At 50.2% G+C, this 27,684-nt stretch overlaps 11 protein-coding genes across 11 annotated transcripts; 6 read left to right on the forward strand and 5 right to left on the reverse strand.

The window, feature by feature from the left end:
* Window positions 1-238: 238 nt before the first annotated feature.
* On the forward strand, window positions 239-6,409 carry Bathy12g02040 (predicted protein; the record flags this gene model as incomplete). Its single annotated transcript, XM_007509736.1, has 1 exon — window positions 239-6,409. One exon carries the CDS (start codon window positions 239-241, stop codon window positions 6,407-6,409), a length of 6,171 nt encoding a protein of 2,056 aa, XP_007509798.1.
* A 74-nt stretch (window positions 6,410-6,483) lies between these two features.
* On the reverse strand, window positions 6,484-7,329 carry Bathy12g02050 (predicted protein; the record flags this gene model as incomplete). Its single annotated transcript, XM_007509914.1, has 1 exon — window positions 6,484-7,329. One exon carries the CDS (start codon window positions 7,327-7,329, stop codon window positions 6,484-6,486), a length of 846 nt encoding a protein of 281 aa, XP_007509976.1.
* Window positions 7,330-7,500: 171 nt separating this feature from the next.
* Bathy12g02060 (transcription-repair coupling factor) lies at window positions 7,501-10,932 on the forward strand (the record flags this gene model as incomplete). Its single annotated transcript, XM_007509804.1, has 1 exon — window positions 7,501-10,932. The coding sequence occupies one exon, from the start codon at window positions 7,501-7,503 to the stop codon at window positions 10,930-10,932; it is 3,432 nt and encodes a 1,143-aa protein (XP_007509866.1).
* Window positions 10,933-11,163: 231 nt separating this feature from the next.
* On the reverse strand, window positions 11,164-12,777 carry Bathy12g02070 (predicted protein; the record flags this gene model as incomplete). The annotated part of the gene is made up of 2 exons (XM_007509642.1): window positions 11,164-12,500; window positions 12,672-12,777. 2 exons carry the CDS (start codon window positions 12,775-12,777, stop codon window positions 11,164-11,166), a joined length of 1,443 nt encoding a protein of 480 aa, XP_007509704.1.
* Window positions 12,778-12,975: 198 nt separating this feature from the next.
* Window positions 12,976-13,626, reverse strand: Bathy12g02080 (the record flags this gene model as incomplete). The annotated part of the gene is made up of 1 exon (XM_007509959.1): window positions 12,976-13,626. The coding sequence occupies one exon, from the start codon at window positions 13,624-13,626 to the stop codon at window positions 12,976-12,978; it is 651 nt and encodes a 216-aa protein (XP_007510021.1).
* Window positions 13,627-14,178: 552 nt separating this feature from the next.
* On the forward strand, window positions 14,179-15,571 carry Bathy12g02090 (aspartate aminotransferase; the record flags this gene model as incomplete). Its single annotated transcript, XM_007509915.1, has 2 exons — window positions 14,179-14,244; window positions 14,408-15,571. The coding sequence occupies 2 exons, from the start codon at window positions 14,179-14,181 to the stop codon at window positions 15,569-15,571; spliced, it is 1,230 nt and encodes a 409-aa protein (XP_007509977.1).
* Window positions 15,572-15,637: 66 nt separating this feature from the next.
* Bathy12g02100 (Translocon-associated complex TRAP, alpha subunit (ISS)) lies at window positions 15,638-16,820 on the reverse strand (the record flags this gene model as incomplete). The annotated part of the gene is made up of 2 exons (XM_007509707.1): window positions 15,638-16,581; window positions 16,712-16,820. The coding sequence occupies 2 exons, from the start codon at window positions 16,818-16,820 to the stop codon at window positions 15,638-15,640; spliced, it is 1,053 nt and encodes a 350-aa protein (XP_007509769.1).
* Window positions 16,821-17,166: 346 nt separating this feature from the next.
* Bathy12g02110 (predicted protein) lies at window positions 17,167-19,305 on the reverse strand (the record flags this gene model as incomplete). The annotated part of the gene is made up of 1 exon (XM_007509818.1): window positions 17,167-19,305. The coding sequence occupies one exon, from the start codon at window positions 19,303-19,305 to the stop codon at window positions 17,167-17,169; it is 2,139 nt and encodes a 712-aa protein (XP_007509880.1).
* A 713-nt stretch (window positions 19,306-20,018) lies between these two features.
* Window positions 20,019-22,430, forward strand: Bathy12g02120 (predicted protein; the record flags this gene model as incomplete). Its single annotated transcript, XM_007509696.1, has 1 exon — window positions 20,019-22,430. One exon carries the CDS (start codon window positions 20,019-20,021, stop codon window positions 22,428-22,430), a length of 2,412 nt encoding a protein of 803 aa, XP_007509758.1.
* A 497-nt stretch (window positions 22,431-22,927) lies between these two features.
* On the forward strand, window positions 22,928-25,249 carry Bathy12g02130 (unknown protein; the record flags this gene model as incomplete). The annotated part of the gene is made up of 1 exon (XM_007509965.1): window positions 22,928-25,249. The coding sequence occupies one exon, from the start codon at window positions 22,928-22,930 to the stop codon at window positions 25,247-25,249; it is 2,322 nt and encodes a 773-aa protein (XP_007510027.1).
* Window positions 25,250-25,681: 432 nt separating this feature from the next.
* Bathy12g02140 (predicted protein) lies at window positions 25,682-27,427 on the forward strand (the record flags this gene model as incomplete). The annotated part of the gene is made up of 1 exon (XM_007509761.1): window positions 25,682-27,427. The coding sequence occupies one exon, from the start codon at window positions 25,682-25,684 to the stop codon at window positions 27,425-27,427; it is 1,746 nt and encodes a 581-aa protein (XP_007509823.1).
* Between the last annotated feature and the right edge of the window lie 257 nt (window positions 27,428-27,684).

Consider the following 27,684-nt stretch of genomic DNA (forward strand, 5'->3'; position numbering starts at 1 on the left):
TTCCTCCTTTTCCTCCTCCTCCAGTCGTCGTCGTCGTCCTCCTCCTGCAAAAAAGCACCGTCGTCGTTTTCATCAAAGTCGTCGTCGTATTGCTCATTTATAGTAGTATATCTGCATATCCTTTTCTGAGGTTAATTTGTGCATCTTTTCGAGGAGCTCGTTTGCAAGGAAAAAAAATATCTAAAACACTCTGGATAAAAAAAAGCGCACATTTAACATCACAAAAGCTACCATAAAAATGAAGAAGAAAAGAAAGTTAAAGACGAGGACGACGAATACTAATAAAGGTGATGGTGGTTACGGTCGCGGTGTTCTCGTCATGGGACGTTTTTCGCTGCGCGACACGCGCGCGAGACGACAGGAATCATCATCATCATCGAAGAGAAAAATACAGTTGAAGAAGATGCACACAAAAAAAGGAGGTTTCTCCCCGTCGTCGTCATCGCGGGACCGTCGTCGAAAGGAGGAGGAGGAAGAGGAGGAGAAGGAGAAGGAGCGAGACGACATTAACGTTCCTATTTTTGGAGGGAAACCGAGAATTTTTGAGCAGCGCGGCGGGTTTGATGGCATTCGTAAACTACTACTCAGTGAGGAGGAGAAGGACAAAAAGCATCAGCGGGAGCAAAAGGTAACAACGAAGGAAGAAGAAGAAGACAAAGGCAAAGAGGCTGAAAAGAAGGACGACGATTCAGACGTGAATACTACTAACACGAACGATGATGAGAATCACTCGGACGTGTTCATCGCGTACGAAAAGCACCTCACGAAATCTCAGCAACATCAAGCTCGGTTACGAAGACAATCCGAAGCGAGCGCGAACGCCTACCGACCGGGGTTGCGCAATCGAGGCGAGGATCTGTTGCCGATCACCGCGCAGAAGGCGAAAGAGATGGAGTTTCGCGAAGCCGAGTGGTTGAAATTGTATCCAGTACCGGTGACGAGGTTTACGGAGAAACGGTCGAACGATGGTCACAGGAGACCGGCGGTGATTTTGGAGTCCATCATTAGCAAAGATTATAAGCGAATTAAAACGGAATCGAGGTTTAAGCGGTTGACGAGGTTAGTCGAAGGGATTAACGTCGCTCGATGGGGATTCGAAGGCATCGAGGACGAGGAGGAAGTGAGGATTACCAAAGAGTTTTACGATTTGTCGCAGTATTACGAAACGAAGAAATCGAGGAAGGAGAAGAAGAGACGGCTGAAAGAGTTGGAGAGAAAGAAAAGGAAGGAGGAGAAGAGGCGTAACTTTGTGCCGAAAACGATCGTCCCGAGACGGTTGGCCGCGGTGATGGATTTTCGAAAACCGAAAGCGAGAACGCATCCCATACGCTTTTTGAAGAAAGATACAAACGAGGAAGAAGGAGAAGAAGAAGAAGAAGAAGAAGAAGAAGAAGGTGTTCAAATGCAAGCGGAGGCCGTATCGTCTCCTTCTTACTCGTTCACGGATGTCCTCGACACCATTCACGATTGGGTAGGCTCGAATTTGCTGAACCTTCGCGAGACGTGTCAAAATATAAACGCGAGGAAACAGGAACACATTATGGATCACATCGACGCGATAAGTACCATGCACATGCCTAAAGCCATCAGCGCACAAAAAGACATTTACAGAGACTTTTTGAGATCTCTGGATGTGTCCGTCGTACCCGCGCACGGGACTATAAAAATGTATCAGAACTTGTTCGCCGATGCGAAACGTCGCGTACAAAATCTCGTTTCGGACACGAAAGTACGAGACGAGTGGTTTCTTACGGGCGCCACAAATTTGCGTCGTGGTCGAGTGCAACAACAAAAACAAGTAGAAGTTACTCTTCCATGCGAAGATGAAGATGACGACGACGATCACGAAAGGTGCATCGTTCGTACGCTCGTTAAAGAAGCCATCGAACGCGTCGTCGAGTCGAGCGAAGCTCTCGTCCATCGCATCACACCGTTTCCAAGAACAGAACTCGCCACGAATGCCTCAGATTTAATTTGGGATGCGAGCACGTTTGAAAGCTACGCTAAGAGAACGTCGCTTTCGCCATCTTTCCCTACTGCTGCGGTTGCCGTCGTCGTGAAACCAAAAGTCACGTGGTTGGCGAAATCCAAGCGAAGCGGTCCGCGAACGCCGGGCGAACGCGGCTGGTTCCGATCCGGAAACGCCTTCGAAAACGGTTCTCAAGATGCTCAGCAAAGATGGCGACATCCGAATCCAGAGATAGAATCACGACCGCGCGAATCGTACGACGATTATTTCTCCTCCGATAGTAGCACTAGTAGCAGCGAATCGGACTCGGAAGATATCTTCTTTCGCGACGTGCAGCGAAAGCGAGCTCCGCCGCCTCCTCTTGCGCAGCAGCAATCGAAGAAGAAAAACGTCATCCCGAAAATCTGGAAAGGGCGACAACTCGCCATTCAAAAGTTTGGTCACGATGAGAAACGGATGTGGCGCGATAAAATCGGCGAGTTTCTTCGTAAATCGCGTAAAACTCTCGGTCATAGACCTTTGGACGTCTCCTGGGGCGGTTCAGTCCTCGATTCGGTCATCGGCGCGAATTTAACGCAAAACGTGACGGACGTTTTATCATCAACAGCGATGTTAAATTTGATGGCCAAGTTTCCAGTGACGGAGGAAACGCAAAGCAAGCATTTAGAACGCGTCGAGAGAGCGGTAAGAGTGAAGGATTTGGTGAAAAATGTCATCAATTCGGTAGTTGAAAAAGACAGGGAGAGGTACGAGAAGGAATGCGCGCAAGCGGCGAGCGAGGTTGTACGAAATGCAATTGATCGCATTGTTTCGAGAGAAACCGGGAGAGATAATATTGCTCAGGAGGAGGATGTAGAAATGCGAGATGCTTTAGATATAGAAACTGAAATGGGAGCAGCAGCCGTGGCGGAAGTGATTGAGCGCATACAGATTGACGATAAAGATGACATCGAGCAACCTTCCTTCTTCCTTTGTCGCGGTGTTCCGAAGATCGACTCGTCCTCGTTTGAGCTCGATAGGACATCACTTGATGAAAATACAGACCTTCACGAGTCTTCAGTTATTGTCGAGTTACCTGTCATGTCTCCGTTAGAGCAACTGTATTACAGCGAGCGACAAATGTGGAACGATTTTTCGAAAACGCCGTTGACGAAGCGCAGATTTAGCGAGAAAGAGGCGTGGATCGAATGTTCGAACGAGGATTGCGGTAAGTGGCGACGGATACCAAAAGCGTTAGCAGATTCATTACTTACTCACAACACGACGTCGGAGAACGTAGAAGCAGCGGATTACTTGAACTGGACCTGCTCTCGAAGTTTCGATAAAAGACACAACGGGTGCGATAAGCCGCAGGAGATGTTGAACGACGATATCGACGAAATCGTCCGGGAAGCGGAAATTTTGCGCAAAGAAGACGAAGAGCAGAAAGCAAAAGAAAAGAAAATGCGCGAAAACAAAGCAAAACTGAGAGAAGAGAGAGAAGCGTCGAAGCAACAAGCAGCCTCGAGGGCAGAATTGAACCGACGCGAGCGACGAGCAAAGACAGATAAATTGAAAGCGCTCGCGCAAGCTGCTCGAGATCGTCAAGACTTCATTTGCGACAACGATCCTACCGAGAATGAAATTATAGTGCGCGACTGCGTAGATTGGCACCGCGTTTTGCACGAAGCCTCAATCGACGATATCATCGAGTGCATTCGATGTCGCGGCATGCACTCCATGCTCGCGCATAGAATCAAGAAAATTCTTCGGCGTGTGCTCGACGAACGCGGCGTTTTGTCGCTCGAATTCCTTCGTGAAGCCTCCACAGAAGAAGCAAACGCGTATCTCAACGAGATAGAAGGCATGGGCGCAAAGACTTCGGCGTGCGTAAACTTACTCTCGTTGGAAAATAGAGACTTCCCTGTAGACGTCAACGTCGGACGAATCATGGCGCGCCTAGGATGGGTTCCGCTCGAAGACGATTTCAAGCTCGAACTTCTCGAGCAATACGCCCCAGAAGAATCAGTGTACGAATTTTTGAGCGAAAGATTGAACACGTTCGACGTGACGATGTTGTACGAGCTGCATTATCACATGATTACGCTTGGGAAGGTGTTTTGCGCGAAGCGCGATCCGAATTGCGCGAGTTGTCCAATGAACTCCGACTGCGAATACGCCAAGTGTGGTGGTAAACGAAGGAATAATAACATGAACAACGTCGGAGTATACACGCCTGCACCGAACGTCAACAACGCAGAACCTCCAACGCCGCCGAAAGAAGTAGTAACGATTGATCTTACGAAGGAACAAACGAGAACGCAACCGATCGAAGATATCGAAGATATCGGCTTGGCGTCGCCGTCGGAGGGTTCGTCGCCGAAGATGCCGTTGACGCCAACGGCGACGAATAATAACGTCATTGGAAAACGGTTTCCATCGAATTCGAGCATAGAATCACCGTCTAGTCTAGATGGATTCAACAGCCCTACGGAATCGTCTGATAATCTTGCGGCGGATGTTCTCACAGTTGAAGAATTCGTTGAGCGTGCAAAAGCGCAGAAGCACCAGCAGCAAAATGAGAAGGATTTTTCCGAAGCAACAGCAGCATCGGTAGAAGATGCGTCTCCTATGCATGTAGAACCATCACATACTGCGCCCCTTGCTCCTTTCTCTCTACAAAACGACGCGTTCGCAAACACCGTCGCGGAAACGATGGATTCAATCGTCGCCGCCGGGAAGATCTGGACAGATTTAGGTAAACCCGCCGGCAAGAAGGCCATGCGCGTTCTTTTACTCCTTTCCTCGGAGGATGATTCCGACGACGACAATGTCGAAGAAAACAAAAGCGCCGTGGCAGCGATGATCATGCGGCGATTTAAATCGTTGTCAAAAATCTGCCACCCGGACAAAAATCGAAACGATCTCGAGAGAGCGTCCGCCGCGTTTGGCATTTTAGCCGAGGCGAAAACAAAGGCGATGGAAGCGGTTGCTGAAGTCGACGAGAGAGCGCTGAAAGATGATGCGGCGTTTGAAAGCGAAGCCGAAGACGAAGTTTTGAGGGAAGTCGAGGATCCTCGGTTCGCAAAGTTCAATGCAGCAACTGCCGCCAAGACGACAACCGCCGAGGAGGAGGAGGAGGCGTTTTTAACCCCTAATCGACACAATCAACTCGCGGATTTATCCTCGTTCACAAAAGCGCAGTTTCGTTCAGAGGCACAAGGGTGGCGAGTGCCAGATGAATGCGTTCCGGCGGAACTTTTGCATTCGCTCTCGCCACATCCAACGTCTATAATCGGCGAATGCGACGCAACGCGGCGGTATTGCGTCATCGCAGCTCCGAGAGAGGCGAGCGATTTTGAACGCGTCTATAAAATATCAACGTCGTCCGAAGAGGAGCACGAACAAAATAACCACGATAACGACGACAACGACGACGATATCGTCATGGAAGATGCAAAGACGAACATCAGCAAAGAGAATGATGAAGAGGATATCATCATTACCACTCCTCCTCCTCCTCCTTCTCATCTTTCTCCTCCCTCTGAGCCTTCTTCAATAAAATGCGTCTTCTTCGTCACCGCCTTGTGCGCCTGTAAACGCAGCTTCCCGCTGCACGGCACGTACTTTCAAGTGAATGAAGTCTTTCTCGACCTTCGCTCGGCGGCAAAACCTGTGAGTGTCGACATTGAAACTCTCAAAACGTCGCCGAAAATAGTCACTCTACTCGGCGCGTCCATCGGTTCGGTCACGCGAGGGATGACGAGGACGGAAGTCACGCGTTTGTTTAATCACCAAGTCTTGTGCGTTCGGGCATGGGAGCGCCGTACCGGATATCCGCGCGAGTTGCCAAAATGGATATGTCCTGTCGTTCCAGTCGCTTCGACCGGGCAAGAGTTCACTGAATTTGACTTTCCGAGTCCTTTGCTGCACCCAGAAAAAAGTGCAGCCGCGATGGCGAGTAAAGCGCCAAAACTCGGCAGACCAAAGAAAAAACGTCCGGCGGAGACGATATCAATCGCCATCAATCGAGAACCGACGCCGCCGGAAACGCCTTTCAATAACGATATCTTTCGTTCGTACTTGAAACGTAAATCTGTCGAGAAAGAACAACAGAAGAACAATAACCGGGCGAGCGCAAAGAAAACGAAGAAGAGCGAGAAGGACGGCGATGGAAACAACAGCGAGCAAAAAAGAGCAAAGAAGAAATTCACCTTCCCAATCATACGTTCGAGTCAAAAATGCGGCAAATGCAAGACGTGCTTGAACCCGCAAATGCGCAAAGCGTGCTTGACGAGGCGAGCAGAAATGACGACAACGGGAGGAATGAAAAGACACGAGTTGTCGTCGCCGTTGTCGTCGCCGCTGGCAGCACCGCCATCAACGCCGGTAACAGCGATGATAGGCACAACGATCGACGCCTTCGTCATTCGTTCGAAAGATTACGAAATCGTAGATTGATATTAGATTACAAAAACGCCCGCGCGCTCCCTCGAGCGAGGGCAAGAAACGTCAGAAAATCTTGCCTCCTCCCGCTAAAAGATTTTGCCTAAATTACCGTTCCCCCAATTACTCTTCCCCCGATTGTGCCCTCCATCGTCAAAACCATCCGCAGAAAGAACGTTATCGTTCAATTGCAACGCGTCCACGTACTTCCACTTCCCATCTTTATCCTTTCGATACCTCGCTCGCTCGGCGAGCGTTTTCGCCTTGGCCCTCGATTTCTTCGCCCTCTTCTCTCCCGCGTCGAACGCGCACTCGTACGAAACAAACGCCTCTTCACCACCACTCTCATTTTCACCATTACTCCCTTTCTTCATGATTTTCAAGCTCAAAAACCGAATCTTCTTCGCCGTCGCCTTCGCGTCTGACTCGAGCGTCCTCCGCGCGTTTTCCGCATCCGTCTCGTCTCTCTTGGTAAAATCTGGCGAATCCTCGTGCGTACTCTCGACGATAAACTCCGGTTTATTTTCCTTATAGCTCGTAAATCTCGCGCGAACGATCATTTCTGGCGTCGTCTCTCGCGTTATCCCGTTCTCGTGCGCGCGTTTGCAGCAGTTTTCGTACGTCTCGTTGCTGTTGCAGGCGCACAGTCGCACCGCATCCCCCGACGCATCGTCCTCGCCGACGGCTTCCCCGTTCGTGTCCTTTTCCTCCTCCTTCTCGAACTTTTCCGCGAGTAAACCTTTCCTCGCTCTGACCACGACGCCAGCGTGTGAACCACAAGAACCATACTTCCTCCTCCTTTCAACGACGTAAGAATGCGCGGAGGATCGAACGCAGGCAGAGACGTTTTGCATCGTAAACGTGGTACCTTTTTCTCTTTTCCCCACTCCCGGGGAAAACTTTTGTGGCGGCTTCGTCACTAAATTTGCACGCATTGAATACACAAAATGAGTGCGAGGACACCACAATTCGCCACTTTCACCGCGCCGAACACCGCAACGGCTTCTTTTCACACCCCTCGAAGATATTCTTCGCCTTTTGTGCGCGGGAGGAAAAGGGGAGGAGTCTCATCGCGCGCTGAAAAGACACGTTGGAACATTCAAGCGATGCAACAGACGGATTCAATCGACGCCTCGTTCGAGCGTCGTTTGCATGGCGCAGATGGAAAAGGAAAAGGAGAAGATGACGACGACGATGACGAAGAAGAAAGCGAACAACAGATGCAACTCGTGCTCTCGAAACTAAAAGTCCCGGACTTAAAGAGCGAACTGGAGAAGCGGAAGTTGAAGAAAACTGGGAAGAAACAAGAGCTCGTGGACCGGTTGGTGGTGGCGTTGGAGAGGGAGAGGAAAAGCCTCGCGACGACGAAGAAGATGATGTTGGCAAAAGAGAAAGAAGTGACTGTAGGGGATGAGGAGAGTGATACTACCAGTAGTAGTAGTAGTCGAGAGAAGAAGAACGAGAGCGACGAAAGAGAAGACGACGATTCAGACGACGACGGAGAAGAAGATATGACAACCGCGACGACGGCCGCGACTTCGCCTCCGGCGGGAGTGCAACACGCGAAAGTGCGCAGGCGCGTCGTGAGAAGAGGTGGCGGGATCTCCGACGCGACCGCGTCTTCGTCGTCTTCTTCGAAAAAAGGAGTGAAAAAGAAGAGCAGCGCGGTGAAAAGAGGTTCTACAGCAGTCAACGGGAACGCCAAAAATGACGGTTCGTCGGTGACCGCGATGATGCCTTCATCGTCTTTTTCGTCGTCGTCGTCTTCGCACATTATCGCGCCGAAATATAATCCGTCGCGAGAGGCGAGAGAAAAGCAAAACGAAATGGAATTCGTGGCGGATTTTGAAAAGGCGTTCAAGACGTTGAGAGAGCGGTTAAAGTTGGAACGGCTGAAAGCGTCCTCGGATCCAGAGACGAAGTTGGCGAGGATGTTCGAGGAGAATAAAATGGAGGAAGATAATAGTAATAGCAGCAGCAGCAGCAGCAATAGTGATAGCAGCAAAACAAACGAGGAGAAAGCGAGCGACCGTTTGCGTCGATTATTCACGGAGAGAAGGCAAAGAGGCATGAGAGCGGTGAAACGGTCGTTCAACGAAGGCGAAGACGCGGCGAAGCTGGGCGCTATGACGACCATGGCAGCAAGCATAGTTGACGTCGAGAAGACGCGGTTAGGAGCATCATCGTCGTCGTCAGAGGACGAAGGCGGATTAGCTGAGATGATGAGCGAACTGGATGTGCGAGAGGCGCTCGATGGAATCGGCTACGCGTTGGAAGTGAACAACCGTGTTTTGGAAGGCTACAACGACAGCACCCACGGATTAGCGAACAATTCTATTGATCCGTTCAAGTTGGTTATCGGTGAATACGTCGTCCACCGAAAATACGGCATTGGGAAGTTTTTAGGTATGCGTTCGATCAACCACGAAGACGAGGAGACCGGAAGAAACGAAGGCACGAGGAAAGTGTTCTTGTTCATTCAGTTCGCGGATGATACCGCAAAAATTGAACCGAAGAAAGCGTCCATGCAATTGTATAGATACGCCAGTCCCGGCGCGCAAGTAAAACCGCCGAGACTTTCGAAGCTGTACGATAAACTCGGGTCGTGGGAAGCGAAAGAAGCGCAGATGCAAAAACAGATTCGCGATTTAGTCGTGCACCAAATGTGCGTGTATTTACAACGATTACAGTGCGTCCGAGCACCGTATAGAATATCGAAACCGGATGAAGAGGCAAAATTTGCTGAAGGGTTTCGTTTTGAGCTCACTCCCGACCAAAAGATGGCTATCGAGGATATCAACGAGGACATGACTCGAGACACGCCCATGGATAGAATCATCGTCGGCGATGTCGGTTTTGGTAAGACAGAAGTCGCTTTCAGAGCCATATCTCGAGCGTGCTTTTCCGGCAAGAATTCGTTTATTCTCGCGCCAACGACGGTTCTGGCGAAACAGCACGCCGCGAACGTCGCTGCGCGATTTCGACACTTGGGTGTAGAAGTCAATCTTCTCACGAGGCACGTCAAGACAAAAGATCAAAAAGAAATTTTAGAGAAGTTTAGCCAAAAGGACTCAGGAAGAGCACAAATCATCGTCGGTACGCACGGTTTGTTGAACTTATCGACGGAAGTCTACGACAACTTGGATCTGTTGATCATTGACGAAGAGCAAAGGTTCGGGGTGAGGCACAAAGACCAAATTTCCGCGTTGAAAGCTACCGTGGACGTTTTAACTTTATCGGCGACCCCTATTCCGCGAACGTTGCATATGGCCATCTCTGGTTTTCGGGACGCGAGTTTAGTTCAAACGCCGCCACCAGAACGTCGACCGATTCGAACAAACTTATTGCCAATGGACGAAGACAAAATTCGCGAGGCTATTGAGTACGAAATCAATCGAGGCGGGCAAATTTATTACATCGTTCCCAGAATCATGATGATGGGCGATTCGCGGCAAAGGTTGTTCGGCATTTTGCCAAACTTACGCGTGATTGAAGCGCACGGACAAATGGACGGCGATACTTTGGATGCGGTCATGGATGAATTCTCCAACGGCGAGGCGGATGTCTTATTGTGCACGACGATTGTTGAGTCTGGTTTAGATATTCCGAATTGCAACACGATTATCATCGAAGAAGTGCAATCGTTCGGCTTAGCGTCGTTGTATCAGTTGCGTGGTCGCGTCGGTCGCGCCGATCGTCAAGCGCACGCGTGGATGTTTTACGGGCTAGATCCAGAATCATTGAACGAAAAAGCGAAGGAACGCTTGTTAGCGTTGGAAGAGTCGTGTGGATTAGGCGAAGGTTTCAAGTTGGCGGAAAGAGACATGTCCATTCGAGGCGTCGGTACTCTCTTCGGCGAGAAACAATCCGGCGAAGTCGATTCGGTTGGTGCAGATTTGTACCTCGAGTTGCTCTATTCGCAGTTACAACGCGTTGAAATGATGCGCTTGAAAGCATGCCTTCCAGGGGAAGTGAAAATCATTCACAAAACGCTCGTCCCAGATGACAAGAATCCTGATATTGAAGACGACGCGATGCTGGTTACGACTGAAGTTCGCGGATCGACGGAAGACTTGTCCATCTCGCCGGCTTACATCGCCACGGATACCGCCAGGAGAACGGCTGAAAATATCGTGTTCAAAGCAAAAACCGCGCGTGAATTTTCCGTCGCTTCGCACTGTTTGTTAAAACATTTCGGCGAAGTGACGGACAGTTTCACCTCGTGCGCTTTGCTCGAACGCGAAATTGCTTACGCAGCGTCTGAATTAGGTATTAAAGAAGTCATCGCGGTGAGCTCGAGCGTAAAGAATAGAAGCGGGTACATCGATTGTATCATCGATTTACCCGGAGAAGTAAAAGATATGCTCGTCACCGGTATGGACGAACGATTCCAAGGCGATGTGTTGACAACCGACGACGGCATACGCATTTTAGGTCAGAAGAAGGAAAGTGAATCCAAGGCGGACATTTTGCTCTTAGCGGTCATGTCTTTGCGAAGAATTAGCGAAGGTGTCCCGGCGTTTGTAAAGTATTTGTAATTATATGTACACCTAGGAAACAGGTACTGGTACCGGTAATATATATTTAAAGCGCGCGTCTTTCTCTTTCGCTAAATTCTGTTTTTACAACCTTAGTATGAGTGTATGTTTTTAAAAGCCACTATAAAACCTTCGCGTCTCTCTGAATGTTGTTGTTGTTGTTGTTGTTGTTGTTGTTCAAAAATCACTTTGATCATCATCATCATCATCATCATCATCATCGTCCAATAATTACTGGACGAGTAAATTTAAACACCTCGCGACTTCGAGTTTAGATCTGTATCTCTTCCCGTTCGGGTCGATATAGGTGACGTCTGTGTGAAGCGATATCCGTCCTTTATCCGTCCTCTCGCGACTCGCGACTTTCGCGGACCAGTTCGCCGGTAGGTGGCCGCCCATGGTTTCGATGAACTCTTTGAGCGACGCTAACGCGGTGTCATCGGTGACCGTAGCGACGGTGGCTACTTTTCTTTTCTTCTTCTCTTTTTCCTTCTTCGCGACAACTTTTGCCTTTTTCTGCTTCGGAGGCTGCGAAATATCCTCCGAAACCTTTGCCGGTCGGCCGCGCTTTTTCCTTTGTACCGGTTCCGCTGGTCTGGCTCTTTTTGGTGGTCTTCCACGTTTCTTCTTTTCTACCGGTGGTGGATGAACCATCGTTAAAGCGCCAACTAACTGCGTTTCCGGAACAACGTTTGCGTTGGGATCGACGCCTCCGTGGATTCTCATCGCGTCTCGATCTGGATAGCGCGTCGATTGTCTTCTCGGTTTTCCTTTCTCAACCGTCAATACCGTTGGTTTCTGAACCACTCCAATCTGCTCCTCAATCACAACTTCTTCTTCTTCTTCTTCTTCTTCCTCGTCCAACAACGGATCCAACGCGCTCGATGCTTTCACCTTCATTGCGTGATAGAGCGTTTCAATTTTTCCGAGCTCCATCGTAAACGGATCTCTCTTCCACGTCTTGGACCCGTCGTGATACTCCTCCTTCATCGACAAACCGTCGCCATCCTCATCGTCCACGGCAGCGTCGTCCGCGGCTTCAAAAAATGGAGGTTCGTACGTCGCCGGCGTTTCCTCAGTGTACGTCAAGTTCAAATTCGCTGCGCTTCCATCCGGCAACGCGTCGAGCGTTCTCACCAGCGACAAAAGCGTTCGGGTCGTCGCGATCGCGTTTTTTCGAATCCTTTTCGGATCCGTCAGTCTCTCCTCGTCTCTTTTCTTCCCCGTCGCCGCATCCGCCGACAAAACCCTTTCTTTGTCTTTCGCGCCGCCGCCGCTCGTCAACACCCTCGCTCGCTTCGCCTCGTCGTACTCTACGGTGAACAAATACTCCTCCAACAACGTCTTCGGATCGTCCGGGTGAGAAATAACCAACGCCACCGTTCGCAAGTACCCTCGCTCCAGCGCATCGAACACGCCGTTTTCCATCGCGTCGAGCAATCGTTTCGATTTCGCGCACTTCCGAAGCATCTTTGGTACGTTCAACGCGTTATTACCACCACTCGTACTACTCTTATTCGTTTGTGGTTGCTTCGGTTCCGTAAAGTGCGTGTTCGCGTCAAATATACCTGCATAATCGCACGCGGAGAAAGGAGACCACACGCGTCACCCCAAAGCCGTAAAGAGAGAAGAAGACGAAAAGGTCAGCACCGCGAACGAGACGTCGAAAGACGAGAAGAAGAAGACCGCGAGAAGAAACAGAAAAGAGAATTCAAAAACCAAATCTCTCTCGCGCGTACCTCTCTGATAACACACCACGTCTAACCCGATTCTGAGTTGATTCTCAACCATCGTTCGGCTGGTTTGTTCCGTGATTTGTATCTTTTGCGCGAGTTTCGTCGCCATGATGATGATGATGATGATGATACCAGTAAATAGTAGTAATACTAATACTATCCTTTATTCTTTAATGTGATTTGTGTTTTCAAACGAGAAGAAAAAAAAAGTGGCCGTTTTGGAGGAAAAGACTTCCTTCTTCGCGAAATATTTGCGCGCGCAGTACGAGTAGTATTCAAAGAAGTCTAATTATGATTCTGATTCTAATTATGATTCTGATTCTGATTCTGATTCTGATTCCGAATTGTCTGGCACGTGGAACTCTCCATCTTCGTAAGACCAGCCTTCTGGGAGAGGACAGTCGTTGTCGAGGCAGTATTGTAAACACTCGGGGTGTTTGTTCTCGTGCGCGTAGCGTACCGCTTCTTTGTCCCAAGGCGCTTTGGCGGTTTCGTGTAAGTACTTCAAACAGTCCAAGTGGCCGGACATGGCCGCCCACTGACACGCATCTCCGTTATATTCATAATACTTACGCTCAACAAGATATTCGAGTATATGAAGATGACCATTTCCAGCCGCGAAAGTGGCAGTTTCTGAACCCCAAGGCGCTTTGACTTCTTCGCGTAAGTATTTGAGTACCTCGAGATGACCTTTTAAGGCAGCAAATGCACACGCATGAATATGGATAGAACACTCATTTGCCACGCAATACTTTACCATTTCCATATTACCATGATATGCTGCCGCATTAATCGTCGATCCATCCCACTCACACTTTTTCTCTTCTCGCGCCCACTTGAGCAACTCGAGTTTATTCGTTTGAGCAACTCTCCAGCAGAAAATAATTTCGTTCCGCAAGTATCCCGACCACAACGATTTATGCTCCCACGCAAACTCCAAAGTCGATATCGACGACATCTCGCTCACATCAAACTTCTCTTCCAAATCACCCGCGCGAGAGGATCTCTTAATCAACTTTCTCGTTTCACTATTCACCTCGTACAAGAATTTCACATCCGTTCGATTCAATCTCGGAAGAATGTGTTTAAAACAAATATCGTCGTTACTCACGATCAAATCCCACAACAAAAAAGAATCTCTCTCGTCCCCGATCATCGTCAAAGAAACTCTTTTCTGCAAAACTCGCGTCGTCGCTCCAGACGTGAGACAAAGATGCTTTTCGCTCTTATCTCGCGCTAATCTTCTTTCTCTCTCTTCGTATCTTCTTTGATACTCTAAAACTCCTGATGATGATTGTTTTTTCCGAGAAGAAAAAAACAGCCGTTTCGACGAAACTCTGAATATCTTGCTTATTTTGAAGGAAAAATAGACCAAAAAACCCGCAAAACGAGCGGCAGACTTTTTTGCATGCGCACATCCACCCTCGCGAGAAGACTGAGGGTTTGGGAACACCTTTTTAATCAAACTTTAACGCAGACAACAAACAGAAGACGCGCTCCTTTTGCGACGATGACGACGACGAAAAGCGACTTTGGAGTCGTCTCGATGTGGTCGCAGGTGGAAGCCGCGCCAAAGGTACGCGTACTAATTCGTTTTGTATTTTATCTCTTTCGTCGTTGGGGGTTTTCGGCCGCCAAAGACCATTGTGTGTGAACAACGTTTTGCACTCGGTCTCGTTTCGAGAGTACCCTTTCGCTGACCTCTCTCGTTTTGTTGTCGTCGCTCTCGTAATCATCAGGACCCAATCTTGGGGGTCTCGGAACTGTTTCACGCGGACAAAGATCCGTCGAAAATGCTCCTCGGCACGGGCGCTTACCGAGACGATAACGGTAAGCCTTTAGTCCTCGAGTGCGTCAGAAAGGCGGAGAAGAAACTCATCGAAGACGCGAAGAACATGGAGTATTTACCGACGCAAGGAGATAACCAGTACATATCGAGAAGTTTAGATCTGGCGTACGGGAAGGAGATTGGAAACGCGGAAGCGATTGCGGGGATTCAAACGTTATCGGGGACTGGAGCGTGTCGCTTGTTCGCGGAGTTCATCGCTCGCTTTAAGAAAGGGGCGGTGTGTTACGTTCCAGATCCGACGTGGTCGAATCATTTGAACATTTTTCGCGACGCGGGAGTGGAGACGAAGGCGTATAGATATTACAAAGCGGACACGAGGGGATTGGATTTTGACGGGTTGAAGGAGGATTTGGGGAACGCGAAGGAAGGGGACGTCGTGTTGTTGCACGCGTGCGCGCACAACCCAACCGGGGTCGATCCGAGCGAAGAACAGTGGTTGGAAATCTCGAAATTGTTCAAGGATAAGAATTTGTTTCCATTCTTGGACAGCGCGTACCAAGGGTTTGCCAGTGGCGATTGCGATAAGGATGCCTTTGCGTTGAGAATGTTTAAGAGAGACGGGCACGCCATGGCGTTGGCACAAAGTTTCGCCAAGAACATGGGGTTGTACGGGCACAGAGTTGGGACGTTGTCCATCGTGTGCGCGTCCAAGGAGGAAGCGACGGTCGTCGAGTCGCAGTTGAAAGTAATCGCGAGAGCAATGTATTCGTCGCCGCCGTTGCAAGGAGCGAATTTGGTGTCGACCATCTTAGGCGACGAAAAATTGAACGCGTTGTGGTTAACCGAGGTGAAGATGATGGCGGATAGAATTATCGACATGAGAGCGAAATTAAGAGAGGCGTTGGAGAAGAGTGGGAGCACCATGGGATGGAAGCACGTGACCGATCAGATTGGGATGTTTTGCTACTCTGGCTTAACTCCCGAACAGGTGGATAGATTAAAGGATGAACATCACATTTACATGACCAGGAACGGACGAATCTCCATGGCGGGCGTGACGAGTAAGACTGTCGAAAAGTTGGCGCAAGCCATGCACGCGGTGACTACTTCCTAATAAGTGCTTGTTTAATTCATTCTTTTATTGATTAGGTCATACTCGAGTATTTTAAAATTATTTTGGTTACTTCTTTCCTTTGTTGCCTCCTTTGCGGTTCTTCGCTTTCGTCGCCCCGGTGGAGAAGGAACTCGGGTTCGTAAACGCGGTCCCGGAAAGCCAATCGTCCTCTTTACCCCCACTCTTCTTATTCCCGTTACCCGCCGCACTACCTCCTTCGCTCATCTTCCTCGCCGCTTCCGCTCTCGCCGCCGCCATGTTAATTTCGTGCGTCTTCTTCTTTTGCTTCTTGCTCGCCTCGATGGCGTTCTCCCCGATGAAAGGTAAATACGCGTCCCACCCAAACACTCTCAACACAAAATACAAAATACCGAGCGCAAAGCTCCCCAACGCGACGTACACGAATGTCAGTTGAAAATCAACCGCCACGTTTGGATCCAACACTCTCACCGTGTGATTAAAAAACGTCGTCGCGTACTGTTCCCCGTCTTCTTGGTAAAACGCCGTCAACGCCAGCGTAAAATCCATCCCAGCTAAAGGCGTCGGTAACTGAAACGAATACGGCACCGTCAACTCTCTCCCCGCGTTCACCACCGACTGCTCTTTACTCGTGTACAAATTCTTCGCCGCGTCTGTTTTCCCGCCTGCGGCATTTCCCGCTCGGCGTTTCGTCGCCAACTTTTCGCTCCCAATCTTCGGGTTAAACGACGCGAACTGTTCCTCCTCTTCGTCATCATTCATACTGAATTCATACTTGGAAAAGTTTGCCACGAAATAATGAAACGCCTGAGGTGCGTTCACCGACCCGGCGATTGCTTGTAACTCGATCGTGGAATCGCCGACATTTCGTATTCCGAGCAGCGCGGTGATATCCTCGGCTGCTGGGAATTGCAAATCGGTGCCAAATCCTGGAAAGACAACCGTGGTGTCCACGCTCGCGGAGGCGTCCGGGATGTCGGTTAAGATGTGTTTCGAAACCGATTGCGTTTGTTCCTCCGCCGAAGAGTACACTGTTTTATGTTTTACGTGCGCAAGAGAGAGAGAGTTAAAGAGTTAACATTTAAAATCCGATCGGATTGATGATTTCCCGGGGAACAGAAAGAAAGAAAGAAAGAAAGACAAACACGTATCGTAACGCACCGAGAGAAGACGAGCACCCGGAAAACAACGCCAAAGACGCGAGGAACAACGCGCTGCTTCGTTTGTTCGTGCTGTTGGTAGTATGTCTGTTCAATAAAAAGAGTGGCATGGTGTTCAAGTTGTTGTTGTTGTTGTTAATTCAGGAGTACTAATCAAAGGAGTGAAAAGGTTGGATTTTTTGTGTTGGAAAAGAGAGAAATCAGTTCCTTATTAGTATTCAAACAACGAGAAGGAGGAGTAAAAGCGAACGTTCGCGAGCAAAGACGACGGGCTTTTTTCCAACGAGAAAAAGGAACCGCGAGGATGAAGGTGTTGTTGGTGTTGTTCTCTTCTAGTATACGGTAAAAATATATGCAAATGAGCAACTACTATATACACACGCTTACGTCGTTTCGGTCTACCGGTTTTCAATTCGCTTTGCGATTCGAGCCAACTCTCGTCGTCTTCTTTTTGGTTTAACTGCGCGTTTGCGATGCCTTTTTTGAAGCAGCTTTTGTTTCCGCGACCACCTTCTTAATTAACTCCTTGTCGCTCGTTAAAGCCGGAGTGAGTTTGGTAAAGTCGCCCTTTTCGTTCGTAAACGCGCCGACGTTGCGCTCCATTTTTCGTTTCGTCGCGTGGAATCTGTTTTTTATGGCGTTTGGCGAGCGTCCGGGCATGAATCTGGCTAAGATGGCCCACTGATTGCCGATGTGCGCTTGGCAATCCAAGAGATGCGTCTCCTCCCACCTCGTCCACGGACGTGAGGTTAAACCGGGTTGTAAGTAATCTCTCCAACGCGCGTAGGCTTGTTTTTGCGTCTTCCCGGAAAGCTGACCGGCGATTAACGCCCACTTCTTCGGACCGACTTGGGAAACTAAAACTTGGACGAGATCGTCTTCTTCTTGCGACCACGATCGCGAGCGAACTTTGATATCTTTACCGGGGACTTTATCTGATGATGCCCCGGACTTCTTTTCCTCTGTCCCCGCGTCGTCGTTTTTCACCTTGGCCGCTTGGCTGTCCAACTCCCCAGTCTCGTCGCCTTCCGCGATATCCGTCTCCGCGTCGGAAAGTTCCTCTTCTAAAATACCTCGGACTTTTGCCATGACGTCGTCGGAGGCGCCGGTGATTTTCTGCGCGGCGGCTTGCGCTAAATCCGTAACGGCACCATCGTTTTTCATTCCTCCCAATCCCGCTTTCTTTCTTTCCTCTTCGTGTTCTTTGTTCAGTTGCGTCATTTTGTTCGCATTCGCTTCGAAGCGCTCCAACACGTCCGGCTTCAACAAGTTTCCGTCCACATCGACGATGGATTTATACAGCTCTTCTTTCTCCGTCGCTCGCGCGGTGTGCCCTCTCGTGCTCAACTGTTTCATTTTCTTCGCCGCGTCGTCTTTTTCTCTCTTTTCTCGCTCTTCCGGAGTTTCTTTCAGGTACCCTTCTTGTAACTTCATGACCTCGGCTAAGATCTTTCGGTCGTTCTTCATGTCGCTGATCTGTTCTCCGCCGAAGCTCATCGCGGCGTCGGCTAATTGCATGGTTTTCTGGTTCGTCTCTTCTTGTTTCTTCCCTTTTCCTCTTCCTGGTTTCTTCTCCTGGGACGTCGCTTTGTTGTCTTTGCTGTTCTTCTTGTTGTCTTTACTGTTGTCTTTGCTATTCTTCTTCCCGTCGGCGCCCCGTTTTTTCTTCTTCTGATGTTGCAAACTGGCGACTTTCCTCAACTCGCTGCTCGTGAAGATGTTGTTGCCGTCGCCGGCGGAGTTTGCAAACGGGCTAAACGCAGAGTTGCCTCTCGAGCCGGGTTGTTGATACCCGGCTGAATCCGGTTGTTTCCTTTTGTTGTTTTTGTTGTTATTAGTATTCTGCCCCGCTTTCTTCTTCGTGTTTACGTTGGACAATTTCCTCTTCTTCGCGGCGTCGTTGCTGTTAATCTCCCCGATACCCGCGGAGGCTCCGAATAATTGCTGTTGCAATTGCTGCGTCCTCGCCGCCGTACCCATCTTTAACAACTCTTTTAAATCCTCGTTATCGAAAATGGCGTTGCCTCCGCTACTTTGCGTCCTGTTTGACATCGTCGGCTGCGCTCCTCCCCCCATGCCGGTGGAAAAGTTGCTCAAAAAACTCAACCTCTCGTTGTTCAAGTTCGCGCCGTTGGACAGCGCCTGTTGTGCCGCTTGCAACTGCTGCTGCTGCCCGTAAATGCTCCCAACCAACGCTTGCTGCGCGTAGAACTGGTTCCAAAACGACGGACTCGCCGGTTGCCCCCCGCTATTCGCCGGACCTCCTACTAATCCCGACGTGTTGTTCCCGAACGACTTCAACTGCGTCGTGACCCCTGACAAGGTCAACGCCGCCGCCGCTGCGAAATTCACCGCCGCGTTTTGCTGTTGCTGAAATTGCAACAGCTGCTGTTGCGTCGTGGACCCATCCAGCGGGTTCACCGGAACGCCCGCCGCGGTTAAGAGTTGCGCTAACGTCGGCGGCGCCGCCGAGTTCATCGCGTCCGAAACGTTTTGGTTTCGCTTCCGTTGTTGTTCGCCCGTGGTTTTGGTGGTGGTGTTTGTGGATGCTTTCTTCCCCGCGCCGCCGCCTTTCGCCGTGGATGAGGGCGTCATTAGTACGAGTCTTACTTACTCTACTCGTATTATAGTATTATCTCGCTCTCGCTCCACTCCCCCGCGACCACAAAAAGGTTCTTTTCCTTGAACACTTCAGACGACGCGCGAAACAAAGTTAAGAGAACGACGAGAGAGAGACAACGCTTCTGAGAACTCCCGAAAACGCTCTCTTTTTCTCTGAATCGTCCTCGAAAGCGCGTTTCTTTATCACGCAGAAAGCGCAGACAATTCTTTCCAATTACTCTATTGCTAATGTGCCTTTTTCTTCAATTCTCCGAGAGAGAGATTTCACACAAAACTCTACCCCCTTTCTCTCAACAAAAAAGAAAAGAAAAGAAGAAGAGAAAACGTGGTGGAAAAAGTCAACCTCTCGTCCGTTGTTGGTTACACGTTTATGTATATGTGTCACGGTAAAACTTTGCGAGAGGAGATGTGACGACGACGGCAAAATTGTGTTTCGGAGAAATCCAATGGTCGACTTTTCTATTTAGGGTTTACAAGTGATACCCTAAACAAAACTTCATGTGGAAGAAGACAAAAGAAGAAGAAGAAGAAGACGACACAAAGAAAAGGAAAGGAGAGCACGAGGAGGAGGACGAGCATTCGCGGGCCTTGTTGGAGGACGAAAGTCTCTCTCTCTCTCTCTCTTTTTGTCGTCGTCCTGAAAATCTTCTTCCTTGCGTACTCTATATAAGGGAAAGATATACGCGATGAATGAATCGTCCGAAAACGACTTACGTCGCACGACGCCAACGGAGGAGGAAAAGAAGGACGAGACGAATGCGAAGAAGACGACGAAAACGAAGAAGGAGAAGCCGAAATCCGCGCGAGGCGCCCCTCCGAGACGGGATAAGGAAGATGTATTTGGGGATGGTTTCAACGCGCGCCGAGGAGGAGGAGGAGGAGGAAAAGAAGCGGGTTTCGTGCCGCCGCCGCCGCTGAAACAACAAAAAGAACAGAAGGAGAAGCAAAAGAAGGTCACGACACCACCGAGAGTTCCCAGACGAGCGAACGACGCGAAAAAGAAGAATTGGTGGAAAGAGTTACCGGAGGAAAAGTGCGATCCAATCACGTTGGAACCGTTTTGCGAACAAACGCACGCGCCGTTTGAGTTACTCGGGAAGAAGTTTAAGAGAGAGCAAAGCTATTCGTCTTTGTTGAACGACGACGAGGAAGATAACGAAAACGCAGAGGCGGCGGCAAGGATGATGACGACGACGACGATTCAAACGTCTGAAGAGCAACTGCAAGTGAAACATCTGTTCGACCCGGAGTCGTTGGCGGAGTACGTCGTGAACGCGAAGACGTTTGAGAATCCGTTGACGAGAGAGGCGTTGGACGCGAGCGATTGTCAAAGGTTGGACGAACATTTGCGGAAGTTTTCGTTGAAAAAGTTTAGCGTCCACAGAGCGTATGTAAATTTACAAAAAGAGAAGAAAGATGAGCTGGAGAACGCGGAGAGAAGGACGGAGGAGCAGAGAGCGAGGATGCAAAGAGAACGGGAAGAGTTGAGGAGAACGTTGGCGTCGTCGATGTTTACGAGCATTCGAGAGCGAAGGCAAGGCGAGAATAGTAGTAGTGGAAGAAATCATCATCATCAGCAGCAAAACGGCAATAGTAATAGTAGCAATAGGAACGCCACCTCCACCACCACCAACATGAACAACAGTAATAGCGAAGCTTCCGCACAGCAAGCTTTAGCGGCGAATTTAGAAACGTCCATCGAACAACAAGAAAACGCGTTTCGAGCGTTTGGCGCGTTTGCCATGGTGGACGACGATATCGCCATGTCGCGCGGACAAACGTTGAGAGCGGCGCAGACTTCGTTTAGCGGTTGGTCGAATCCAGAGGCTATTCGAAGGCACGGAAGTAATAGCAACATCCCGCTGTCGAGCGCGGAAAATTTCCCGAGTTTAGGATCCGGAAGCGGGAGTTCGACCACTCGAATCGGTACCGGCGGGTGGAGCCGAATGGCGCAGAGAGCGTCGAGTTTGCACGACGACGATGGCGGTAGTGTCGTTGGACGACCTCGAGTACAACCACCACCACCGACGCAAACTATTTCATCGTCGTCAGAGCCACCGGCGAACCACCACGAAAAACAACGCGAGCGTCAACGAGAGGCTGAGTTTGCCGCCGCGGCGCTTCCGAACGATTCGGTAAACGCAGACGAAGCGAGGCGCGCGCAACTCGCAGCGGCGTTTGGCGTTTCGAATCCAGACTCGCACGTCTCCGCGTTTGCCGTATCGGGCGCGAAAAGTGCGTTCAAACAAGAACACTTGAAAGCGGCGAAAAACAATCCTCGTTTGTGCGCGCAAATCGAACAGAAATTCGAAGAGATGGCGAGAGACGCCAACAATCGTCGCGCGACGTTTCCTCCGATGACAAAATTTCTCCGCGGCGTCGTCCACGAATACGCCGCGTTGTGGGGATTCACTTCGCAAAGCTACGGCAACGAACCGAACCGACGCGTGGACGTGTTTCGAACGACCGCGTGTAAGAAACCAACGATTAACTTACGCGAGGCGATTTTGGCGCACGACGAGTTGAAGAAAGAAAAAGAGGAGAAGGATCGAATGATGATGATGATGGCGACGACGACGACGTCCAACGGAGTAGGAGGCAGTAGTACTCCTTCTTCAATGAACCAGCCACCCGAAGACGCCAACGAGGACGAATACTTCCCCGGTTTTACTTCATACCACACCAAACGAAACGGCGGCGTCGAATACGAACGTCTCACTGCCACGTTCTCCGACGGCGCGGACAAAAAAACGTTGTTTCTCATGCTCCGTCCCTGGGCCGGCCAATTCGCCGTCGAAGTCGACGAAAAGGAATCCGGGGATTTCGACGACGCGGAATACATAGCGCACTTCAAAAACCCGGAGGCTTTGAAAAAAGCCAGCGGCGTCATCGGCGGCGGCGTCAAAGGAAAGTTCAAGGTGAAATACAGCGAAAAAATAGGAGGAGGACTTTTGACTAGACAAAGCCAATTGACAGAAAAAGCCAACCAACAGCAAAGCTCCTCCTCCTCCTCGAACGAGTTTGAGAAAGAATCAATATCGTCTGTAGTATCTCCGCCGCCGAAAATTTTCGAGCTCAGGAGGAAGAAGAAACCGTAAAAGAGATAGTGAAAAAAAGCGTTACTCGAAGTCTCTCTCCATGTATTTCTCTCTATCTATGTGGTCAATCGCTTTTGCTCGACAAACCAATCGCATCGCTCGACAAACCAAGCGTATTCTTCGTCCGTTGGTTCTGGGCACCCTTTTTCGAGCAAGTAGTTTAGGCAGTCGTGGTGCTCTTTGTCACGAGCCCAAAACACACAAAACTGAAAATTTAGGGTTTCAATTAAAAACCCTAAACTGCCGAACACCCAAACGAAGACGCGCCTCAAAATCATCAAAATCTCGTCTCGCAAGAACAACAACAACAAACGCGGAAAGAAAAGAAACCCGACGGACGCTGTTTTGTATCGATTTCGCACGTTCTGCGGTGGGTGAGTGCTGCGCGCTCGAGTGCCTCTCCTTCTTAAGCATCGTAAGCAGACGCAGCAACAGAAGAGAGATACACAAAATCATTTCCATCATCATCATCAGACGACGACGAGCGCGATAAAAAAATGGCGTTACCCCCAAAGCGCAGCAGCATTCCTCAGTCGCCGAGGACGGCAACGCGCGTTGAAGATTTCGCGCAACGACAAAGCTGGTACGTCACGTGCCTCTCGGTCTGGTCGGACGATTCGAGCTCGTTCTCGTGGCTGTTCGTGACGCTCTTATTGTTCCTAGCGAAAGGCATCATCACGACGCTCGAGTGCGAGGGCGATTGGTTGTCCGCGGTGATTGTCTTATTCGCCGCGTTGATTCCGTGCTGCATGTGGGCGGTGTTTTTCGTGTACATGTCCAAGCGAGGGCACAACGACCAGTTTCACGAGCACTTATCGTTCGGGGTTTTAGCGCAGACGTTTTGGTGTGGGGCGATTGTGGCGCCGATCGCGGTGTATACGGTGAGAGCGTTCGCCGCCGGGATCGTGACGGCGTTGCTCGGGTACTCGGCGATGGCGTTTAGCGCGGAACCGCCGACGAACGAGGAAGGTCAAGGAGGCGTCAGCGTGGAAACGATCATGGCGACGGCATGGTTGGCGTTCATTTTAGCCGGATTTAGCGAAGAGACGGCGAAGTATTTCGTCGCCAGCAGGTGGGTGAGAGCGAAAGACGACAGTTTAGGGAGCAAAGCAGAGTTGGAGGAGGATATGGGGGGATGTTCGTACGCCATCGGCTGGTCCAAACGAACTCGGTCGCCAAGGAAGGTTGTTTTGTTAGCCATGGTAGTCGGCTTAGGATTCGCGTGGATCGAGAACGTTCAGTACGGGGTACGAACGTACGAGCAAATGCAAAATACGCAAGTGTTGATGGACGTGACGAAAGCGGATATTACGGTGGTGTGTACCGATCCGCTACACCCGAGGATTGTGGTGTTGAGCGGGTCTTTGGATACTCCAATCGCGGAGGCGGTGATACCGAACGAAGCGGCGGCGGCGACAGCAGCGGCGGCGCAAGAAGTGACGCAAGAAACGCAAAGCATCCCAGCCTTGATCACGAGCACGAAGTCGAAATCTAAAGCGGCGGCGGCGGAAAAAGCAAAAGCGGTAGAAGAAGTAAACGACGACGCGCAAAGAGCGTACGCTCAAGAGCAACAACACATAATTCAACAACAAAAGCAACAATCACACAAAATGAGTTATTTCATGTCCACGGATTCTGGATGGATCCCGTTTCTCGGGAAGATGACTGGTATTTCAAGAAAAAGCAGCGGCGGTAAAGGCCAATTGCACCCGGTGTACGACGATCGCGAGATCATTTGGGAGTTTAAGAACCAAATTTTGCAAGGCATCTACGAAAGTTTTGCGCAAACAAAATTGTCTCTCGAGAAGGCGACAGATGGCATGCATTCGTACATCACGAAGGGGATATTGAGACCATCGAACGCGAAGGAGTACTTGCGATTATCCAGCGTGAGCGCCGCCGAGGATGGTAGATTGACGGTTGGGAAAATGGGCGAACAAGAGAGCGACGGCGAGGGAGGAGAAAATAGCAATAGTGGCGGTGGCATTAGCTACCCGAACAACAACAACAACAACAACAACAACAACAACAACGAGGGGGAACAACAACAACAGCAGAAAAGTAGCGGTCGTTTGGGTGTCGTCACGGATGATCCGAAACAACGCGAAAGCGTCATCGTTCGCGCGTTGACCCGGTACGGTTTCGCCGATCCGAACGGCAACCAGACCGAAGTCGCCATCACGAGCTGGAACCAAACTGCAATCAACTGCACGGTACAAACCATGGACGGGCGTCCATTGTATGACGAAGAACGTGGTGCCACGGCGACGATGATAACCGTTACCAGAGGTTTCATGCCCATGCACGCCATCTGGGCCGGTCTTTCTGGCATGCGGTACGTCCGAGCGCACTGGATCATCCAAGCCTCAAACGGATTTTTCATCGATCCAATCAAGTGCATCTCCCGCTCCTGGCTCTACCACGGCGCATTCGACTTCTTCCTCATGTCCGCCGACCAACTCCGCATCGCCATGCAACCCGAAGTCACGAACCCGTACGTCTCCTGGTTCATCGTCATGGCCGCCGGCACGTTCATCATCCTCTCCTCCTGGGTCCATTTAGTCAAAGAAGGCGACCAGTTAGAAAGAGACTTGAACCGAAACGGCTACCCGGGATCCCAAGACATCGCCAACGTCGCCTTATGCTCCAGTCGACGCCGAAGAGCGTACTGTTGCATCTGCGAATCGTGCTGTTGCCCAAGCGGGGGCGACGATTCGGACGACGACGACCACACGGGGAACTACGACGACGATCGCCACGCGCCTTTGTTAGACGCGCCAAAGGGTGAATCGCCGCCGAGTAAGTACGGAAGCGCTTAAAAAAGAGATTGATTAAAGAAGAAGAACTGAATTAAAGGCATCGTGTTATTGGCGCAAAAGAGGATTTTTTTAATACCAACTTTATTAATACTAGTTTATATTAACAACCAAATCCCACGAGAAACAACTGAGAAACATGAGAAAGAAGTCGCACTTGAAACTGTCCCTTTACGTTCATTTAATTCCATTCTCATGGACTCAAAATACATTTTTTTCGCTCACAAACATGCTTTTCCTCCAACAACCACTCTGGCACAAAAGTCTCCAAATAATTTTTACGGAAACCGCGTTTTGGCCTTTTCACCTCCTCTCACGTGAGAATTTAAGAGGCCACACGCTCCTTTTCTTTCTCCGCCCCCCCGCGTGTAGTCGCGACCATCTCGTGAGATGAGAACGACAGAACAAAGACGCCTCCAAAACCGCGGCGCGCGAATGGTGCCTCCGAGAGAAGAAATTTCCGCGAGAACGATGCGAGCGAGGAGGAGGACGTCTTTAAAGACGAAAAAGTTTAAAGACGAGGACGCGAGAGAGGCGGAGGAAACCGACGAGGACGAGGACGACGGGGAAAACGACGCCCCGGATGGATTAAAAAATGAACGGAAATTGAGTAGCCGACACCACCGTCTTCGTGATATCGACGAGGAAGAGAACGACATTTTGACGAGAGGAAGTCGACGTCCTCCTCCTAAACAAAACACAGGTGGAACACTACACAACGCAGGAGGAGGAGGAGGAGGAGGACACGTTCCGACGACGACGAGGCCCGAGACGAGGGAGATGTCAGATTTGGGAGCAGAAGACCACGGGGGGAGGAAATCTTTCTTTGGTATCGACGCGACGACGACGACGACGACGACGGGAACACCGCCTTCTCCTCTTCCTTCATCGCGAGGAAGGAACAACACCCACGGTGGTTCGAAAGAGGGAAAACATCATCAACGGTTCGTCATCTCGTGGAAGAAAATCGCGCGGAACGTGGCGCCGTTTTGCGTGTTGAGCGTTCAGTACGGCGCGCAGCCTCTGTTGACGAAGAAGTTCATATCGGCGAACGTTTCGAGCTTAGGCGTCGTCGCGGCGACGGAGTGCGTGAAGATTGCGTTGTGTTTGATTTCGATGCGAATGCAAGGTCCGAGGGAGATTCGTCGGCAGTTTGGGAAGGTGAGGTTGAACGTGTTTGCTTTGAGCGTGGTCCCCGCGATTGTGTATTCCATTCAAAACATGTTGATGCAGTACGGATACCACTCCGTCGACCCGGTGTTATTCAACTGCTTGAATCAAACGAAAATCATATGGACCGCGTTGTTCGTGTACGTCGTGTTTGGGACGAAACAGACATTCGTTCAGTGCTTGAGTTTACTCGGGTTGATGTTAGCGAGCGTGATTTTACAAATCAAAGAGATTTTAGAACCAGCGGTGGACGCGCAAAAATCGTTGGGATCGAGCGGCGACGTAAACGGAACGGACGCGAGTGGCATGACGGTGATTGCGGAGGAAGAGTACGCGAGATATTTAGGAGTAATTGCCGTAACCGCGGCGTCTTGTTTGAGTGGACTTGCAAGCACGAGCACTCAAATTTCGCTGCAAGCGTTGCGACGATCCGCGCAAGTGTTGACGATTGAAATGGCCATCGCTTCTATACCGATCGTCTATTTCGTCCACGTCTCCAAGCTGGCATTTGGCGACGAACTCTTCGTGCAACAAGCGCAACCTCATCTCCATGAAGAACAAGACGAGACGGCGGCGACACCAACACCAACCGGTAACCTCGTCTCCTCCGCGGCCATCCAACGTCTCCTCTACGCCGGCTCCACCAAGTGGTCCTCCATGTTTGACAACTTCACCTTCCTCACGTTCATACCGATCTTCACTTCCGCCATCGGTGGCATTTGCGTCGGTCTGGTTACCAAAAACCTCGGCTCCGTCGCCAAAGGATTCGCCATCACGCTCGGTTTAATCTTGACCGGCGTCATCGAATCCGTCACTCGAGGCGAGATGCTCCAAACCGAACAAATCGTCGGTCTCCTCTTGGTCGGTGCGTGCACGCACGCGCACACCGTCTACGCCGTTCACGAACCGTTAGTCACGAATAGTCAAATTAGAATAGCTCAAGCAAACGCGGAGAGAAGAGATAGGCAGAAGAAGCGCATTCGGGACCAGAGCGCTAAGAAATTCGCGTAGAAGTGGATAGAGTTTTATTTCATTGCTTTACAAAATCCCGCGCGCGCGGGTTTGCATAACACACATACACGTAAAAGTACTCCAGCAGGATGCAACACCACCTCTGCTGCTGCTTTGCGACGGGGATTTCAGCGTCGTCTTCGTTCTCCTCTGCGTCGTTTACGTCGTCGTTTACCAAAACGCAAAATCAACATCGCGCTGGTTTACCCCTAACGAGAAGACCATCGACGACATCATTATCATCATCATCAGCAACA

Source organism: Bathycoccus prasinos (assembly GCF_002220235.1).
Source record: "Bathycoccus prasinos genomic : Chromosome_12".
In the NCBI taxonomy this organism is placed as follows: domain Eukaryota; kingdom Viridiplantae; phylum Chlorophyta; class Mamiellophyceae; order Mamiellales; family Bathycoccaceae; genus Bathycoccus; species Bathycoccus prasinos.